Source organism: Bradysia coprophila, unplaced genomic scaffold (assembly GCF_014529535.1).
Source record: "Bradysia coprophila strain Holo2 unplaced genomic scaffold, BU_Bcop_v1 contig_232, whole genome shotgun sequence".
Taxonomy (NCBI): domain Eukaryota; kingdom Metazoa; phylum Arthropoda; class Insecta; order Diptera; family Sciaridae; genus Bradysia; species Bradysia coprophila.
In genome coordinates, this window is record NW_023503493.1 from 11890289 (window position 1) to 11910452 (window position 20164).

The following is a 20164-nucleotide window of genomic DNA, read 5'->3' on the forward strand; positions in this document are numbered from 1 at the left end:
TTAAAAGAGTCGGCGGCGGTGCGCCGACTGGTAAGGGATCGGCGGCGGCTAAATTATTTCAGAACGGCACATTGACTTAGTGTCAAACTTCGAAAGAACTCAGCTAATAACATTGTGATGCTGAGTTGCATAAAGTTGTTTTGGTAACACGCTAATACGTACCAATGATGAAATGGTCCATAATTGTGAACAAAAATAGTGTTGATAATCAAGGCTCCACATTTTGTCTCTTTTTATACACTTTAGGATATGCAAAAATTTCAAAAGTCTTTTTGTTACGCTAATTTTGCACATCTTTGATTTGAAATGTTTCAAGTATGTGCATGTTGTCAAAATTCGCAATAGTAAAGTCTACCTCTACACAGTAATCTTTGCATAAAATGCGTAATGTGCAGTGCCGCATCTAGTATACTCATACTCAGTGCTCCGGATCATTCTAACCTAGCGCACTTACGATCTATATCCATAGGATACCAATATTAGTTGTAAGACGCCGCTCAATGAAACCATATTTTACTTTGAAGTAAAATGTTGGTGCAATATTACGTCTTCTTGTGAAGATGTGACACTGTTAATTTTTTAAGTTATGGACTATGTATGTATGCAAATGATTTTATTCTGCTGCTATTTTGAGCATAAAAATGTTTATACTAATTATGCAAAAATAAAAGATATCAATAAATATCGTTTCATCTATAAATTTATTCATTACTTCATATGAAACCTTGAAATATGTTTATGAACATTGTAAGAGTAACATTTGAAGTCGTATTCCAAATTTTTATTAAAATCGTTGTAAATGTTGCACACATTACAAATGCAAATAATATGAAAACCTAAATTCTATATAACTTAACGTGTAGAAACGCTTTCATAGAAGAGAACATATACATTTTTAGCCAAACGTGGCCAACGTTTTGTCGTTAAGTTTGTATCATTGAGAAGGTGTCATTGATTCCGAATTGTAATGTAAGCTGTGTAGTGACCGCTATGTTGACTATTACCTGAAAATTTGACGAAATTCGAAAATTTGACGAAATTTTAAAATTTAACGAAAATCGAAAATTTGAAGAAAATCGAAAATTTGACGAAAATCGAAAATCTGACTAAATTTGAAAATTTGACGAAATTTGAAAATTTGACTAAATTCGAAAATTTGACGAAATTTGAAAATTTAACGAAAATCGAAAATTTGAAGAAAATCGAAAATTTGACGAAAATCGAAAATTTGACGAAATTCGAAAATTTGACGAAATTTGACGAAATTCGAAAATTTGACGAAATTCGAAAATTTGACGAAATTCGAAAATTTGACGAAATTCGAAAATTTGACGAAATTCGAAAATTTGACGAAATTTGACGAAATTTGAAAATTTGACGAAATTTGAAAATTTGACGACATTTGAAAATTTGACGAAAATCGAAAATTTGACGAAATTCGAAAATTTGACGAAGAATGGAATGCTTTATCTGCCACCATTCAAGAAATATCTCCAAAACCCCAATTGACCCACCCATTTCCAACTTTCGACATTTTTCGCAAATGCCCTTCTTTTCTACTCGTAAAACTCTGAGACTTTGCCGAAGAAAGTAACTCTCTATCTGCCACCATTCAATGAATACCTCTAAAAACATAATTGACCCACCCATTTCCAACTTTCGACATTTTTCACATATGCCAATGTGTTCTACTCGTAAAACTCTGAGACTTTGCCGAAGAAAGTAAATCTCTATCTCTCATAAGCCAAAAAATATTAGTCCTTTCATCCTACGCTCGAGTAGCTCAAAATTTGGTCACTCTGACCACTCTAGCTCAACCAAATCTGCACCAATTTTTCTATTTTTTTTTTGTTCGATTCGTGTGGCGAATACCTTTCATTTGATGGGTCACACGCCCCTGCAGGTTTCAATACAGCTGAGCTACAGCTGAAAACGTGTTCCCGACCCTCGAAAACCACACTCAGAAACCACTTCGAGGCCAATAAAACAAAATTCTGGTTTTTCCTGGGGTAGTGGCGTATCACATTTTCATTTTTATGCCCACCCTGAGGTTCCTGCAAAATTTCATGGAGATTGGCTGACTAGTTTCCGAGATCGACCGTCGATAGATAGACAGATAGACAGATAGACAGATAGACAGATAGAAACATACAGAGTAAGTTTAAATATTTTGATTGTTTGGAAAACGTTAATTTGGTGCATTTTCTATCAAAATGACCAACTTCAAAACGATGTATCTCCGGCAATTTTAAAGTTACATAGTCGAGTGATAGCTCGTTTTGCTCGTATTTGAAGCGCGAATAAGATAGAATAGGATTTGTGGTGATACAGGCCAAAGGAAAGAAACTTAAATTCTCGCCTATATATAGGCGCGTCTCAAAAAAATTTCTTCGTTCTTTTTTTGGAAGTTAGACTGCGTCAAGTCCTCCGCTATCGCTCCGGACATGATATCGATTAGTCGCATCTCCAGAAACTTTGAGATACACCGAAAGATATGCAGAAAAAAGTTCACTAAATGAACGTTATTCGAACGAGAAATCATGATTAACAACAACGCACTTCAAGCAAAAGCGGTACTCTAAATAGGGTACTGAAACTTGACAGTGGTCCATACAAAATTTTGCACTGTAAAAAGAGTGGGGATAAAATTTAATACAAAATAGTACTCTATTTGGCAGCTGTCATTAATAGCACTTTTGCTTGAAGTTCGTTGTTAAAAATGTTGTATATTGAAGGAAGGCAGACATTCTCTGCTGACATTCTTTTATGGTTTCATCGTAACATTCGTTGTCCATAGTTACTGTTCTCTTACTTCGCTGTAGATTTCTTTCTTTAATTGAAAAATAATAAGTTTCTAGAATGGTATGGAGTTCGGCCATCGCTGATTCAATAGATTAACATTGGCTCGTATGTGTTTTTTCTTGTAGGTGGAAGTTTAGGATAGGAATAACGATACTTAAATGCTTTTTGATCTAAATAACATCCGGATTGCTTTTTTTGTCCCTCGTTATAAAGAATACTTTTCTCGAATACACTGACCAAACGACTATTTAGAATACTAGCTTCTTTCTTGCTATGTCCTGTCTTTATGGAGATCGAATTATAGCTGCTAGCATCAAGGTCAGCCTCAGCATAATCACGTTGAATCATAACAGGAATTTCAGTACATGATGAAAGGGAAAACATTTCTCTTTATTTCATGAGTAATTTTCTACAGCAAATTGTTATCACATAAATGGCAGCAAAAAATATAAAATTAAATCCCAGGCACCGTATGATGGGCGTTGTTAAAGCTTAGCACCAGAACATAAGACGTAAGTCTACAATTTAGTTAGGTTAGTAAATAGGTTATAGTAAGTACAATTTTTCGTAAATTAAAAGTTTGAAAAAGATAATATTTCAATGGGAGATGAGAGAGACAGACAGTGTCGATCCTGTGATTTTTACTTCTCCAAATGCAGTCCGCACTTCTCACACCGCCACCGGCCCTCTCCTGAAATATGTTTAAACGGGAAATGAGTCAAACTGCAAACTTTATGCATCCTCAATCCAACTTACCGCGAGCGGTTTCATGAAATTTTTCCACTTCAGCGGCAGACAATTTTAGAGAAATACTCCAACCGATTTGTGGTTTCAGTGTGTAATTATCACGTAACACTTCGAAACCAGTATGTCCTGCAAACATTACGCTTTCATACGTTACGTCTCCTTCGACGATTTTCACGTCAACGGCTACGATACCAGTAGGAATCTTATCCATGTCAATTACTGGCCAAGGTCCTACTTCATATTCCTGACTACCATGATCCGTCCAATTACCTTCCACATCGAAAACAGCGAATGCAGTCAACCATCCACTAATGTAGCTGGGGCCGGAACCACCTCCCAAGTTGTTGCAAATACGATTCCAAAATTCGACGTTTGGTTTATTGTTCTTGGCGGCGATGAACTCTTCCAGAATTGGTTTCAGCATCTCGTACCATTTGTCCAACTTGTAATCCTTCAACTTCTCCAGTCGACTAAGGATACTTTCCCAGTCGGCTAGTGTTCCTTCTAAAGTAATGTATGGAATGCCACACATAAGACAACATGTAAATTCAAAGTACTTTTTCATCGTTGCCATGAACACAATTCCACAAGAAATCATGTCCTCGGTGGTGGTTGTTGAAAAATTTGGCAAAATCCAATTTTTCACCGTTTTATCCACGAGATTCTCGTCGATTTTCTCCGTCATTTTCGTCACGAACAGGTCATAGGGTGCTGCACGAAGTGTTCCACCGATGGTAACAACAAGTTCTTTCTTCCCTTCAAAATTGACAAATTGATTGCGGAACTCTTCAGCATTCTTATTGATATAAAACGAGAATTGAGTCAATATAGCCGTCCAAATGTCATCAGGACGAATGACCAGGTTGTGATGGTCGTTGTAGCAATCGATTACGGTTCGGATAAATCCATTATTGCTGGGGTGCGCTCTCGAAGAGTACGGGGACTCCATTAATACTTCCGTACAATGGTTTTGATTATACAATTGCGATTGTAAGCAAATTGATGTTTTCTCGGCAGTTTTCTTTTCGGAGAAACTTTTGAAACATTCAGGTTTCTTGCCTGATACACGGAATTTAGTGGAGTTCGTGGAGTCACTCATCGTGATTGAAATTAATTTATTTTTTGTATTTCCCATTGAGCTCTATTCAGTTAACTTTCTGCGTCGTATTTAGTGTTTTTATGATTCTTAAGACCGATGTCAGTGGTTGGTGCAATGACATTGTAACCAAACAAAGTGTATCGAGTTTAGCTTAGCTATGCCCACAAATATCTGGTCCATATGTGCAGTTATAATATGTGAGATAATAGTATGTAACTAATCGAATTTTAGCACTTAATCTCGGTAGGGACTATATTAGTAACCAGCATGAGACACTAAAAAAATCATAAAAAAACCTTGGTTCTAAAGACAGATACGATAGCAGCTGGCACCCAAATTACTCTCATTTCATCTGTCGTCGGTGACGGAGTGCGGTATGTATTTACTAAAAAAAATCAACATTTATTACTCCAGAGGGTTTGTTCAACTTTAAGTTTTAGGAACAACACTTTGTGTGCGGAAGCAACACATTTTGTTCAATCAATTCTAGACAAAATAGTACTTTTCTTAAATAAGTGACGAAAGGTGTCTACCCGTCATTAATTCGGAAATAACGTTGTGATACTCGCACAACTTACTCATGTTTCTTTCAGAACAACTTGCTTCGGCAACTGTTTTTCGACAAGTGTAGTTGGATACCTAGACTCTAGCTCAGATATACACCCTCATTAGTAGAGCTAATACGCATCTATTCGGTCGAATCGTATAATAAAGCGTTTGTTTTAAGAAAAAAGCTCAGAATTCTTCCTGTGGTTTAGTGTAGCTTCACGGGTCTGAACGGAACTCGAGACTCAAATGCATTTTTGGTATACTTGGTTCATTGATTCAATTTCAGTTCATTTAATTTATTCAAATATAGCTGCTTCCACAAAATTCGTATTATTCGCGCTATCGCTTGCGACTCCTGACTTGTTAATTGAGCGACGATAACTGTTAAAACTTTCGATAAAAATCACATGCATCCATCGATATAATATAGTGTAGATAAGTAATGTCAAAGAAACTTTATGCGGAAAGATCACATGGATGTATGTGTAACGTAACTTACGTTTTGAGAAAGCGCGCGAAATAATGTCATACAAATATTTGAAAATAATTGAAACTCTGCATTTCTCAATTTCCTTTTTCTCTTCGTTTTATGTTGTGGTTCGTATTTTTTGCACTTGTATGTGTGCTATGTTTCCGAAATTTCTTTCTTCGTGCCTCAATATCTACAGCATATTACATCGATGCATGCATCCGATAAAAATCTAGAAAGTACCGATAGAAGATAATAAATCACCAATAAAAAATAAGGAAAGATCGATGAAATGAACAACTTTATTGGTATTTTGTACTCCTTAACGGGAAAAAGTTATCGGTAGTTTTGAATATTTTTATCGGTATACTTGGAATTTTCACTATCGCGGTACTTTATTTTTTTTTTAATCTGCATTATTGAATAAAAATATCGGTCGTTTATTAGTATCCAATATATTTCCCTTTATTTCATAAGCACTTTACTGTAAATATCATATAAATTGTAGCAAAAAATAAAGTAAAATTGACCCACACGACGTATGGACGTGAATAGATATTATCACCCGAAGTTTTAACGCACCTTTACAATTATTCATTAAAGCGATAGTGCAAGGCATTGGTTAGTAAATAAAATTCTCTGTAAATTAAAATTAAAAAAAAAGGAAATATTTTTACTGCCTGTCCTATGCAATAGTTGACTATTCCATAGCAATTTCCCGATGCGTAAATGATCCATTACATGAAGAATATTTTCGATTTATTTTTCGTGAATTCTTTTCTGTCACTTTTGCATGAAGCAGAACCACGTAATTCATTAATTCGGAAACAACCTTGTGGTACTCACTCGGCACCGCTCACAACGATACTGATTCTTTCCTGAAATACATTTAAATTTATGTCAAAATGTAAACTGAATACATCCTCAATGCAACAAACTCACCGCGAGCGGTTTCATGGAATGTATCAATTTCAGCAGCAGTCAGCTTCAGAGCAATACTCCAACCGATTTGTGGTTTCAGCGTGCAATTATCTTCTAGCACGTCGAAACCAGTATGACCTGCAAACATTACGCTTTCATACGTTGCGCTTCTTTCTTCGATTTTAACGTCGACGGCTACGATACCAGTAGGAATCTTATCCATGTCAATTACTGGCCAAGGTCCTACTTTACCTCGCTGATTACCATGATCCATCCAATTACCTTCCACATCGAAAACAGCGAATGCAGTCAACCATCCACTAATGTAGCTGGAGCCGGAACCACCTCCAAAGTGACTGCAAATACGATTCCAAAATTCGATGTTTGGTTCGTTGTTCTTGGCGGCGATGAACTCTTCCAGAATTGGCTTCAGCATTTCGTACCATTTGTCCAACTTGTACTCCTTCAACTTCTCCAGTCGACTTAGGATGCTTTTCCAGTCGGCTATTGTTCCTTCTACAGTTACGTATGGAATGCCACACAAAAAACGACAAGTATAATCAAAGTACTTTTTCGTCGTTGCCATGAATACTATTCCACAAGAAATCATGTCCTCAGTGGTGGTTGTTGAAAAATTTGGCAAAATCCAATTTTTCACCGTCTTATCCACGAGATTATCGTCGATTTTCTCCGTCATTTTCGTCACAAACAGGTCATAGGGTGCTGCACGAAGTGTTCCATCGATGCAAACGACAAGTTCTTTCTTCCCATCAAAATTGACGAATTGATTGCGGAGCTCTTCAGCATTCTTATTGATATAAAACGAGAATTGAGTCAATATAGCCGTCCAAATGTCATCAGGACGAATGACCAGATTGTGGTGGTTGTTATAGCAATTGATTACGGTTCGGACAAATCCATTATTGCTGGGTTGCACTCTCGAGGAATATGGGGACTCCATTAATACTTCCGTACAATGGTTTTGATTAAACAGTTGCGATTGTACGCAAATTGATGTTTTCTCGGCTGTTTTCTTTTCGGAGAAACTTTTGAAACATTCAGGTTTCTTGTCTGATACTCGGAATTTTGTAGAGTTCGTAGAGGCACTCATCGTGATTGAAATGATTTTTTTTAGTTATATTTAGGTCTATTCAGTTAACTTTATGCGTCGTATTTAGTGTTTTTATGATTCTTAGGACCGATGTCAGCGGCTGGTGCAATGACATTATAATCGAACAAAGGAAATCGAGTTTAGCTCAGCTATGCACTCTATGCACACAAATCCGCGGTCCATATGTGCAGTGATAATACGTGAGATAATAATATGTAACTTACTTACAGCACTTTCCATTGAGTTATACTCTATGGTACTTTCTCTCATTAGGGACTATATTAGTAACCAGCATGAGACACTAAAAAAATCATAAAAAAAACTTGGTTCTTACAGACAGGTGAAGACACCTACGATAGCAGCTGGCACCCAAATTACTCTCATTTCATCCGTCGTCGGTGACGGAGTGCGGTATGTATTTACTAAAAAAACAACATTTATTACTCCAGAGTGTTTGTTCAACTAGAAGTTTTAGAAACAACACTTTGTGCGCGGAAGAAACACATTTTGTTCAATCAGAATTCTAGACCTTAGACGAAATCGACAAAAGGTATTTTTCATTTTTCATTTTTCGTTTTATTTTTGATTTTCTTTTCTTTTTAATTTTCTTTTCGAGTTTTGTTCAGATTGATTAGTGACCGTGCAATTTGTGTTCCTTTTCATTTTCACATTAATTTTTGTTAGTGTACTTTCGCTTCACGCGACCCAAAGGAAAGGGAAGAGTAATGCTCTGATTGGTTGTTTTGGTGTATTCGTTTGAACTTAATTTTTTCTGCATTGTAGATGACTCTATTCCCGTAATCATGGGCGCGCGTTAGCATAGCGCCCGTGACGCAAGTCCTATTACTAGAAAAAATTTCAAAAATTTTTTTTTGTCGTAGACTGCAGAATCATAGGCGCGCGTTAGCATAGCGCCCGTGACGCAAGTCCTATTACTAGAAAAAATTTCAAAATTTTTTTTTTTGTCGTAGACATATGTTGTACCTGTAAAGTACTTTTAAGAATTTTTTTAAAATAGGCAAGAATATGTCCTAATACGTCCGAACCATCTGCCACTTTGTGACGCAAAATTTTTTTGGTAAAATTTTGTTTCTAGAATTTCTTTGGTCAAATTTTTGCTGTTACAGTTTTTGCGTACAAGCGCAGAATGCGTCACCTCCAGCGATATCAGTTGTTTTGGAAGTATGCACAGGGACTAGCGTCACTTTTACTCTTTTGAGTGTATTTGACTGATTAGTATGTTTTTCAGGTAAAAAAAAGTTTTGTACCATTGGTCGATTACAATGCTAATAATTCGTCTCAGTTCTAGACAAAATAGTAGTTTTCTTAAATAAGTGACGGAAGGTATTGTATATTGTCTGTCCGACGTTAACATTGTGATGCTCGCAAAACTTACTATTGAATAAAAATATCGGTCGTTTATTAGTATCCAATATATTTCACTTTTCTTCATACTACTGTAAATATCACATAAATTGCAGCAAAAAATAAAGTTAAATTGGTACCCAGACGACGTATGGACGTGATTACATATTAGCGCCCGAAGTTTGAACAATTTATTAGTAAGTTACAATTAGTAAATAAAATTTTCTGTAAATTGAAAGTTAAAAAAAGGATATATTTTTACTGCGTGTCCTATGCGAAAGTTGACTATTCCATAGCAATTCCTGCGTAAATGAAGAATATTTTCGCCCTATTTTTCGTGATTTCTTTTCTGCTACTTTCGCATGGGGTACACACAGAATACATTGGATGCTGCTACGTAATTCATTAATTCGGAAACTACCTTGTGATACTCACTCGGGTGTTTCGCGGAGTATTCAAAATCACACTTGAGAGTTCGATTTTATCACAAAATTGTTACATCATGAATTACTTTCGCAGCATCCAATGTAACCTACTACAATCGGCGATACAGCAGTGTAGATCCTGTGATATTTACTTATTCAAAAGCCTTCTGCACCTCTCACAACGATACTGATTCTCTCCTGAAATACATTTCATTTTGAGTTAAAATGCCCACTCCGACATCCTCAATAGTGTCCCATTTCGGATATAGTTCACTTTTATGCTGCGGGGACACCATACAAAAAACGAGGAAAGTGTTCAATTTCTTAATTTTTAGGTCTTTTTTCTTCTAGAAAAAATACTCTATTGTTGTCTGTTTGCCACGTTGTCTGTTCCCAGTGCCGCTTTTAGCTTTTGGGCGCCATTGGGCAATTGAAAAAACAGGCGCCAATTTAGTAAAGCTAAATTTTTTTTAGGACCTCGGGCATTTGCCCATTTGGCCTATATGGAAAAGGCGGCACTGTCTGTTCCACAAATTTGCTAGTTTTGGTTGCTCTCAGTCGGTAGTTGGTATTTTTGGTAGTTTTGGAAGTTAGTAGTTTTGGTGGCTGGATTGTTATTCCAAATTGCAAAGCCACTATGAGCAAATCAACACCAGGCAAATAATAATTATCTATTATGGCCAGGTGAAGGTGTACTTTCGCAAGGTAATTAAACAGCCTTCACCTGGCCTTATCTGATAACCGATAGCTCACAGTTAACACTGCAATACGAAAATTTGTTAGTTGGTAGCTGACTACCAAGATTATTATTGACTAACAAACGTAATTTTCGACAGAGATGATTACTGTTGAAGAACTAAGCGCCGACTGACAGCAAATTTTGTAGTCGGTAGTTTTGGTAGTTATGATAGTTGAGAGCTGGATTGACATTCAAAATTACAAAGCCACCATGAGCATATCAACACCAGGCAAATAATAATTGTTTGTTATCTGATAACCGATAGCTCAGAGTTAACATTGCAATTCGAAAGTTTGGTAGTTGGTAGCTAACTACCAAGGCTATAATTGACTACCAAGCGTAATTTTTGGAGAAGAGATGTTTGCTATTCGAGAACTACACGACGACTGACAAAATAATTCTACATGCTCGCCTATTTAAAGCTTAATTTTTGGTAGTTGACTACCAAACTGGTAGTTGACGACCATGCTGATAGAGATGTGGAACAGATATTTACTGTTCGAGAGCTGCACACCGACTGATGAAATTATTTAGGCTGCTTGCCTAATTATAATTCGATAATGTGGTAGTTGACTACCAAATTGGTGAAAGTTGGTGGAGATGTTTATTGTTCAAAATCTGAATATCGACTATTCCTCCTGCTTGCCTCCAGAAAAAATCGAGAAAAAGAAAAAAGACCTCACGAGGCTTTAGCCGGTCTATTCTTGTTATAGTTCTGCGGGGACAAAATTGAACTAGTCCCGAAATGGAATGTTCTATGCAATAAACTCACCGCGAGCGGTTTCATGAAACTTATCTTTCAGCAGCAGTCTCTTTGAGAGCAATGCTCCAACCGATTTGTGGTTTCAGCGTGCAATTATCTTGTAGCACGTCGAAACCCGTATGGCCTGCAAACAATACGTTTTCATACGTTGCGGCTCCTTCGACGATTTTAACGTCAACTGCTACAATACCAGTAGGAATCTCATCCATGTCAATTACTGGCCAAGTTCCTACTTCATCTCGTTGACTACCATGATCCGTCCAATTACCTTCCACATCGAAAGCAGCGAATGCAGCCATCCATCCACTAATGTAGCTGGAGCCGGATCCACCTCCCAAGTCGTTGCAAATACGATTCCAGAATTCGATGTTTGGTTTATTGTTCTTGGCGGCGATGAACTCTTTTAGAATCGACTTTAGCATTTCGTACCATTTGTCCAACTTGTACTCCTTCAACTTCTCCAGTCGACTTAGGATGCTTTCCCAGTCGGCTATTGTTCCTTCTAAAGTAATGTATGGAATGCCACACAAAAAACTAAAAGTATATTCAAAGTACTTTTTCATCGTTGCCATGAATACAATTCCACAGGAAATCATGTCCTCGGTGGTGGTTGTTGAAAAATTTGGCAAAATCCATTTTTTTACTGTTTTATCCACTAGATTCTCATCGATTTTCTCCGTAATTTTCGTCACGAATAGGTCATAGGGTGCTGCACGAAGTGTTCCACCGATGGTAACGACAAGTTCTTTCTTCCCATCAAAATTGACGAATTGATTGCGGAACTCTTCAGCATTCTTATTGATATGAAACGAGAACTGAGTCAATATAGCCATCCAAATGTCATCAGGACGAATGACCAGATTGTGGTGGTTGTTATAGCAATTGATTACGGTTCGGACAAATCCATTATTGCTGGGTTGCACTCTCGAGGAATATGGGGACTCCATTAATACTTCCGTACAATGGTTTTGATTAAACAGTTGCGATTGTACGCAAATTGATGTTTTTTCGGTTGTTGTCTTTTTGGAAAATTTTTTGAAACATTCAGGTTTCTTGTCTGATACACGGAATTTTGTGGAGTTCGTAGAGTCACTCATCGTGATTGAAATGAATTTATTTTTAGTTATATTTAGGTCTATTCAGTTAACTTTATGCGTCGTATTTAGTGTTTTTATGATTCTTAAGACCGATGTCAGCGGCTGGTGCAATGACATTGTAAACGAACAAAGTGTATCGAGTTTAGCTTAGGGGCCATTCATAAAGTGCGCACGCAGTGTGCGGTCATTTTTTGACCCCCTCCCCCCCGTTACGCACGCGATTTTCCATATAAAAAGTTCCAATTTCAGACCCCCCCTCCCCCCTTAAGTGCGTGCGCACTATTTGAATGGCCCCTTAGCTATGCACACAAATCCCCGGCCCATATGTACAGTGATAATACGTGAGATAATCATATGTAACTTACTTACAGCACTTTCTCTCATTAGGGACTATATTAGTAATCGTATGAGAAACTACAAAAAATCATAAAAAAAACCTTGGTTCTTAAAGACAGGTTAAGACAACTACGAAGGCAGCTGGTACCGCTGGCCCCCAATTCACTCTCATTTCATCAGTCGTCGGTGATGGAATGTGGTATGTATTTACAACAAAAATCAACATTTATCACTCCAGAGCTCCAGAGGGTTTGTTCAACTAGAAGTTTTAGGAACAACACTTTGTGTGCGCAACACATTTTGTTGAATAGACAAAATAGTACTTTCCTTAAATAAGTGACGGAATGTATTGTCTGTTCGTCATTAATTCGAAAATAACATTGTTATACTCGCACAACTTGGGGTAGGGTAATCTCGCACACCACACAAATTCATGGTGTGCGAGATTCACCTCTAAGTGGTGAATCTCGCACAGTCATGACTTTTCGTTACATGTCGTAAAAGGACGCATACTATGATCGCGTGTGCGAGATTCCCCGACACCCACAACTTACTAATGTTTTTTTCTAAACAACTTGCTTTGGAAACTGTTTTTCGACAAGTGTAGTTGGATACCTAGACTCTAGCTCATACATTTGCCTACATTTGTCGAAAAGACAGTTACCAAAGCTTGTTACTCAAAAACACACAGCTGAGTTTGCGAATATCACAAAATTGATACCTCATGTAACGAATTCCTTTCACAGCATCCATACCAATTTAATCTACAAAGAGACAACCACTCCCACTAGTGCGTCAACTTAATCAGAGGAAGTATGTACAACTTTATCAGTTATTTATTCAAATATTTATAAACTTACAAGTGTACTGAACCCAATCAAAGTCGATTGTTAAGTGGTCCAAATAACATTTCATTCGGATTCTAGGTCCTGAGAGAGATTACGCGCCGCTTTTCTCAACGATTCTGTAATAAGTGGTTGTCCTTTAGGAACCTCCTTTTTCTTTGAACTGCTTCCACCAAGTTTCTGCCGTTTTTTAGACGAACTGGATCCACTGCAGTCTCGCTTTATTGGCACCTTGTTGACAGGAGTTTCCGGAGCCTGATTCTCCCGTTCCATTTCACAAATCTGGAACTCGAATCCTTTTTCGGCAATGAATCTATAAATTCGTTGCAATTCGATCTTAGCGATCAATGTTTGGTACAATGAACGATATGGTCTCAAAATGAGCTCGAAAAAGTTAATTTTAGTGCAAAATTTATTCGTAAATTCGTGGAATTGTTGCATCGAAGTATTGAGAAGTCCCATTTGATTGAAGTTGATACCAAACAATAGCTTGCTGGTTACGTCACCGTTAGCTTGGATTAACTTTGCTTTCACAAGAAACTCAAATAGACGTCGCGCTACGATATCAAGTTCAATGGAATCTGGAAGTTGGAAAACTAAGCGATTCAGTGCGTTCATAATTGATTTGAAATTGGTGTAATCATTTATGTGGCCCTTGTAGAGTTCCAGTTTTGTTATTAAGTCTGCAACCGCAACAGTTTCTTTTATTTGCGATTCCTCTTTTAATGACCTCTTCGTGGATTTGTTGTCTTCATCGACAAATGCGTACACAAATGTCAATTTATTTTTCCGATACAAATCTACATATTGCTCCTTGCTAGTTATTCCCCATTCAACAAGTTTAGCATTTATATCGCTCTTTTCTACTAAGTGAGTGTAATGCTTGTGCAGGGTTTTTTCCCCACTACCAACAATATCGTCGTAAATTAGCTTAGCCGAAGCAGTTAATTGGCTTGCTGCATCTCGAGTTGACTGTCCAAACTTCCTCTTCACATGATAGATGTATACTTTAGCATTTACCGAGTCGTAGCTCAACAAATCGAATATTTCAATGAAATTTGCCGTTATTTTGTCACCAACCAAATAGTTTGCTTCCGACGCATATTTACAGTTGTACTCTTGTTCCAGATTATCCCGACCAGACTGTTGTGACAATGTCAATTGCGAATAATCTTGTGTATTTGCTGCTGCAGACGAAGTTGAAGGCTGCGAACTGGATGAGGTATCACTTTCGTTCAACGTAGGTGTTGATGTGACGGGAAATTTTTTGAACAAATACGCTGAGTCGACCTCAGACATTAAATTGTTTTTGAGTAATTGACGAAACTTACGTTGTATAATGGCGAGTCGATCACTGCTCACCTGATACCAATGCGAACAAAATCTCCAATATGTTTTATCGTTGTGATGAAGTGCACCGTGCATAACATCAACAATCGATATCCTTTCTGAAATTTGTCGCTCGCCATTGTAGTTAAGTAAATAAATTCGAAATGATTTCAGAGTTTTCCAAAGTGCCGCTGGGTTCATTGTTTTTTTAGTGTTAAATCTTCCCGACGACGAAATAGCTTTCAATACTTCTGATACAGTTGGTATCCCATCATTGCTGTACAAAGTCTTCGAGGCAAGCCTAATTTCACATCTCGCTATGAATGCCGTTGGAAAATGCAACGTTAGTTCAAGTTTCGTACTCAACATTATACTTTGGTGAATGCTGATTGCCAATTGATTATTGAGCTGAATAGTCACCGAATCCGGTACTTCCGTAATATCTAGTGCCAGATCAACATCTTCTTCAATAACATTATGACCCGTACTCAAATGAGTTTCCTCGTTCCGAATGATTTTAGTCAAATGATCCAACACGCAAACTTCTTCGTTCTGTGTAAGAGGAGTGGTGAAGCTAATCGACAATTTTTTTACGTGAACTCGATGCTCCTTAGTAGAAATATGGAATGGCGACAATGTAAAAATGGAACAATGTTTTCGCAACGATGCTGTGAATCCCAGTAAAAGGACGGGAACGTCGTTAAAGTCGATCGTTGTTTTGTTGCGCAATACTCGCGTTTTCGTGAATATATTGCCAATCAGATGATGTGACGAATCCTTTGACACCATTTCACAGTCGACCAATCTGAGAGTTTAATTATTTTACTTCAATTAGTTGGTGGTGTAATTATTTGGCATGGTAAATACATTGCGGATAAATTGAACTGAGCGACCGCTCACCTTCGCGTAATATTTGTGGGAAATGCAGTGTTTGCATTCCTGGCGAATCGTTGCAAAGACACGGCACTGTTTGAAACCAAAAATACTTCAGCAGTCTCAGTAGGACCCATTCTGTAGTACAAAACAACTAAGTGTTGAGTTGTGGTCGTTTTGTCATCGTTCGGATGATACTTTTGATAACTCAAGCATGGTGATGTTGATGTCCATTCCCATGTTTTTGACTTGAACTTGATTGGAGTATTAGTCGAATGTGTTTGAAGCATACGCTCGGTAATCTTTGTTCGCTTTTCAATTCGTTTTTTGAGATTTTCAAGAAATGTCTCAATATTTTGATTACAAACATCCAATTGCATTATTACAGCAGGACGTCGAATTGACCCATTTCCAGGCTCGGGTCTAAAAACCGAGTTATAATTAGAATCACATAGCGCTAGCTAAAATAATTGGTTTGTTTACTCTGTTTCCTGAACTACTGAATCAACTGCACTGTCCGAACCTTGACCACTCGTTACTTTCATTTTCATATCTTCCACCAAACTGTAGATGCAAATCTATTTTGAAAACAAATATGTGCAACTTTGAACGTGTGAAATTAAAATTCAAAAATTGAAGGCTTTTCATCAGACTAAATCCAAGGTGTTAACTGAGGAGAAAGACCATAAGTAGCCTGTTATGATAAGAAAGAAGGCAAAATAATTGAGACCATTTAACTTGCCTTGCGGGATGTGTCAAAATTTATGTGCAAAAATACAATGACAAGTTTTGAAAGGCAAGTAATAATTAAAGTCTTCTCTGATCATAAAGTTAAAAATTCACAGTGGTCCGGTTTGCCTACGTTTACGTGACGTTTCTATTGTTTACATGACTTTTTCATTGTTTTAATTCTAACTGTCAAGCAAAACGGCTGACAAAAAACGGAGGCAAAACACCCAAAAAAACGGACGACTGTGAATTCAGCCTACATTGAATTTAAGCTGGCCTTGAGGGCAATGTCAGTGAAAATGACGCGGTTTTATGAAAATGTTAATAGATTGTATGTAAATGTCTATTGTATGAGACCAGTGTCAAACTTTTTTCATGTGTGGTGTAAACCTGACACTCTAATTTTTCTTACTTTTTCATGACCTTTGGATCATATTCCTCTATTCAATGCACTTCAAGCAAAAGTGCTATTAATGACAGCTGCTAAATAGAGTACTTTTTTATGACATTTTATCCCCACTTTTTTTACAATGTAAAATTTTGTATGGAGCACTGTCAAGTTTCAGTATCCTATTCAGAGTACCACTTTTGCTTGAAGTGCGTTTTTCTATTACATCCTGGATGGATCAAATTGAACGGGTTACCCCGCATTGATAAAGTAAAATATTTAAAACTTCAAATATCACGAAAGCTACCACGAAATAGTATATTACGTACCCGCTTAAAAATACGTTGTTTTTGTAAGTGTGAGGGTTCCCGAACGAGCCGGAAACGAGTGAAATATACAAACAAGCAAGAGAATAATTTACAAGCAATTACGTATTTCACCAGCGAGCATGTAATAGTATTTTGTGTATCTGTTTTGGACGATTGTTTTTAGGCAATTTCGCGAGTTGTAGCCCGAACAAAGTGAGCGGCAGTCCCCTGGTATAAAAACAATTTAACAAATGAAATTACTGTAAACATACATTCACTTGCTCACAAAACATTTGGCTATCGTCAACACAACACTACACTCAATGCGTACTTTCAATCAAGTGAACATGTGAGGACCGAAAGTAAAATGATGACAGTGACATTTACTTTCGGCCCGCAAATACGCAAGCCCACGGGGCGAAAGTAAAATGATGACAGTGACATTTACTTTCGGCCCAAGGCCTGAATTTTTTTACTTTCGGTCACCATTTGAGGACCGAAAATACAAACTTTCGCAGTATAGATTGTGGAAATTGTTATCGTCACTACCACAAAAATCAGCGATGGCACTGCCTTCAAGTCGGTCTTTTGAGATACGAAATTTAAAAATCAAAAGCATTTGTTAGGAAATAAAATTTTCGATCACATTGTCCATGAAAATATTGTTCGATAAAGTGACAGAACTGACCGACTTGCCGACAGCGTCAATCATTGAGAGTCCTGTGAAATAGTGCTCAGATCCACAGTCTATTTGGCCTAAAAAAGAATGAATCAAGGTAGCAATGTTGGGTTTTGGGATGGAAGAGTCAGCTGGCCTTTCTCGAATGTTAAGTACTTCTACATCTTCTTTTTCAAAATCAACTGTAATTGAATCGCTCTCTTCACCAATGTCCGCATGAGAGAGATGAGTTCGACGTTTCTATTATCTCGCTTCAGGAAGAGTAACAACAGTTTCAACACTTGATGATAGGGAAAATATCGAGTTATATTTAACTTTATGTCATGAGTAATTTTCTACAGCAAATAGTTATCACATAAATCGTAGCAAAAAGATTAATAAATTAAATCCAGACATTGTATGGTCGTGGTTAGACATTATCACTGTTGCAATTCAATAAAGGAAGCCATGGGTTAGCAAATAAAATTCTCACAAATTTAACATTTTGGTAAAAAAGACAATAATCAATTCGGGCGACAGCAGTGTCGATCCTGTGACTTTTTATTCTTCAAAAGCAATCCGCACTTCTCACACCGCCACCGATCTCCTCCTGAAATAAATTGAAACGGGAAATTAGTCAAACTGAAAAGTTTATGTATCCTCAATCCAACTAACCGCGAGCGTTGTCGTGAAATTTGTCCACTTCAGCGGCAGTCAGTTTCAGAGCAATACTCCAACCGATTTGTGGTTTCAGCGTGCAATTATCTTGTAGCACGTCGAAACCAGTATGGCCTGCAAACATTACGCTTTCATACGTTGCGTCTCCTTCGACGATTTTAACGTCAACGGCTGTGATACCAGTAGGAATCTTATCCATGTCAATTACTGGCCAAGGTCCTACTTTACCTCGCTGATTACCATGATCCGTCCAATTACCTTCCACATCGAAAACAACGAACGCAGTCAACCATCCACTAATATAGCTGGGGCCGGAACCACCTCCAGAACGATTACAAATTCGATTCCAGAATGCGATGTTTGGTTTATTTCTCATAGCGGCGATGAACTCTTCCAGAATTGGTTTCAGCATATCGTACCATTTGTCCAACTTGTAATCCTTCAACTTCTCCAGTCGACTTAGGATACTTTCCCAGTCGGCTAGTGTTCCTTCTAAAGTAACGTATGGAATGCCACACATAAGACAACATGTATATTCAAAGTACTTTTTCATTGTTGCCATGAAGACGATTCCACAGGAAATCATGTCCTCAGTGGTGGTTGTTGAAAAATTTGGCAAAATCCAATTTTTCACCGTTTTATCCACGAGATTCTCATCGATTTTCTCCGTCATTTTCGTCACGAACAGGTCATAGGGTGCTGCACGAAGTTTTCCACCGATGGTAACGACAAGTTCTTTCTTCCTATCAAAATTGACGAATTGATTGCCGAACTCTTTAGCATTCTTATTGATATAAAACGAGAATTGAGTCAATATAGCCGTCCAAATGTCATCAGGACGAATGATCAGATTGTGGTGGTTGTTATAGCAATCGATTACGGTTCGGACAAATCCATTATTGCTGGGTTGCACTCTCGAAGAGTACGGGGACTCCATTATTACTTCCGTACAATGGTTTTGATTATACAATTGCGATTGTAAGCAAATTGAGGTTTTTTCTGCTGATGTCTTTTCGGAGAAACTTTTGAAACATTCAGGTTCCTTTTCTGATACACGAAATTTTGTAGAGTTCATAGAGTCACTCATCGTGATTGAAATGAATTTATTTTTGGTTCTATGTAGATCTATTGACTTAACGTTCTGCGTATTATTTCTGACTCTCAAGGCGGATGGTCACTGAATGTGTTGAGTGATGTGCAATATGGCATACAAACAGAGAAATGATAACAGGTGGCGCTGTTTTGACCCCACAGATCAACGCACTTCAAGCATGAGTGGTACTATAAAAATAGAGGACTGAAACTGGACAGTGTATCATACAAATGTAAATCATTTTCATGTAAAATATAGTACTTTCTGCAGCTGATCACTATGATCACACATGCTTGAAGTGCGTTGCACAAATGCATACAAACAAAAATATGTAATCAGTCAAAAAACCCTCAAAGGGTAAATGTGACGCAAGTCCTTTATCTTACTTACAAAATACCTAATATCGCCAAGGGTGACGCATTGTGCGTCGTACGCAAAAGTTTTATCAACAAAAAATTGACTCAAAAAATTTGTGAAAGAAAATTTTACAACAAGAAATTTGTGTCACAAGTGGAAGATGTTGAGGAATGTATTGTTAGGAAAATGGTTGTAAAATGTACTGAAAGAATTTAAACGAAAGAAAACCGAATCATCTGCCACTTGTGACGCAAATTTCTTGTTGTAAAAATTACTTTTGTAAGTATGTCATTTCGACAACATCAAAAAACCTTATGGAAATTAAAAAATGCTAGAGAAATCAGTCTGAATCCCAAAATCTAGAAACCAATCTTCGTACACCTCACTTATATCGAAAATAACCCAAATCCATCGAAAAATCCGATGGAAGTTAGGAAGTGCCAGAGGAATCATCTGTCATCCCAAAAGTTAGGAACCAACATT

General features: G+C 37.4%; 3 protein-coding genes across 5 annotated transcripts; all 3 read right to left on the reverse strand.

Moving 5' to 3' along the window:
* Window positions 1-3164: 3164 nt before the first annotated feature.
* LOC119076691 lies at window positions 3165-19417 on the reverse strand. Of its 3 annotated transcripts, XM_037183600.1 has the most exons (3): window positions 18553-19417; window positions 3559-3882; window positions 3165-3493 (listed from the first exon to the last, which is right to left on the reverse strand). In XM_037183600.1, the coding sequence occupies exons 1-3, from the start codon at window positions 19316-19318 to the stop codon at window positions 3444-3446; spliced, it is 1140 nt and encodes a 379-aa protein (XP_037039495.1). In that variant the 5' UTR covers window positions 19319-19417; the 3' UTR covers window positions 3165-3443. The 3 variants fall into 3 exon arrangements, with proteins under 3 accessions (XP_037039495.1, XP_037039492.1, XP_037039493.1); XM_037183597.1 differs by lacking the exon at window positions 18553-19417 and having other exon boundaries at window positions 3559-4779; XM_037183598.1 differs by lacking the exons at window positions 3165-3493; window positions 3559-3882 and adding an exon at window positions 17867-18163 and having other exon boundaries at window positions 18229-19417.
* LOC119076694 lies at window positions 6092-7835 on the reverse strand. Its single transcript, XM_037183604.1, has 2 exons — window positions 6609-7835; window positions 6092-6544 (listed from the first exon to the last, which is right to left on the reverse strand). The coding sequence occupies exons 1-2, from the start codon at window positions 7696-7698 to the stop codon at window positions 6483-6485; spliced, it is 1152 nt and encodes a 383-aa protein (XP_037039499.1). The 5' UTR covers window positions 7699-7835; the 3' UTR covers window positions 6092-6482.
* On the reverse strand, window positions 13262-16227 carry LOC119076667. Its single transcript, XM_037183560.1, has 3 exons — window positions 15954-16227; window positions 15498-15893; window positions 13262-15402 (listed from the first exon to the last, which is right to left on the reverse strand). Exons 1-3 carry the CDS (start codon window positions 16019-16021, stop codon window positions 13335-13337), a joined length of 2532 nt encoding a protein of 843 aa, XP_037039455.1. The 5' UTR covers window positions 16022-16227; the 3' UTR covers window positions 13262-13334.
* Window positions 19418-20164: the final 747 nt, after the last annotated feature.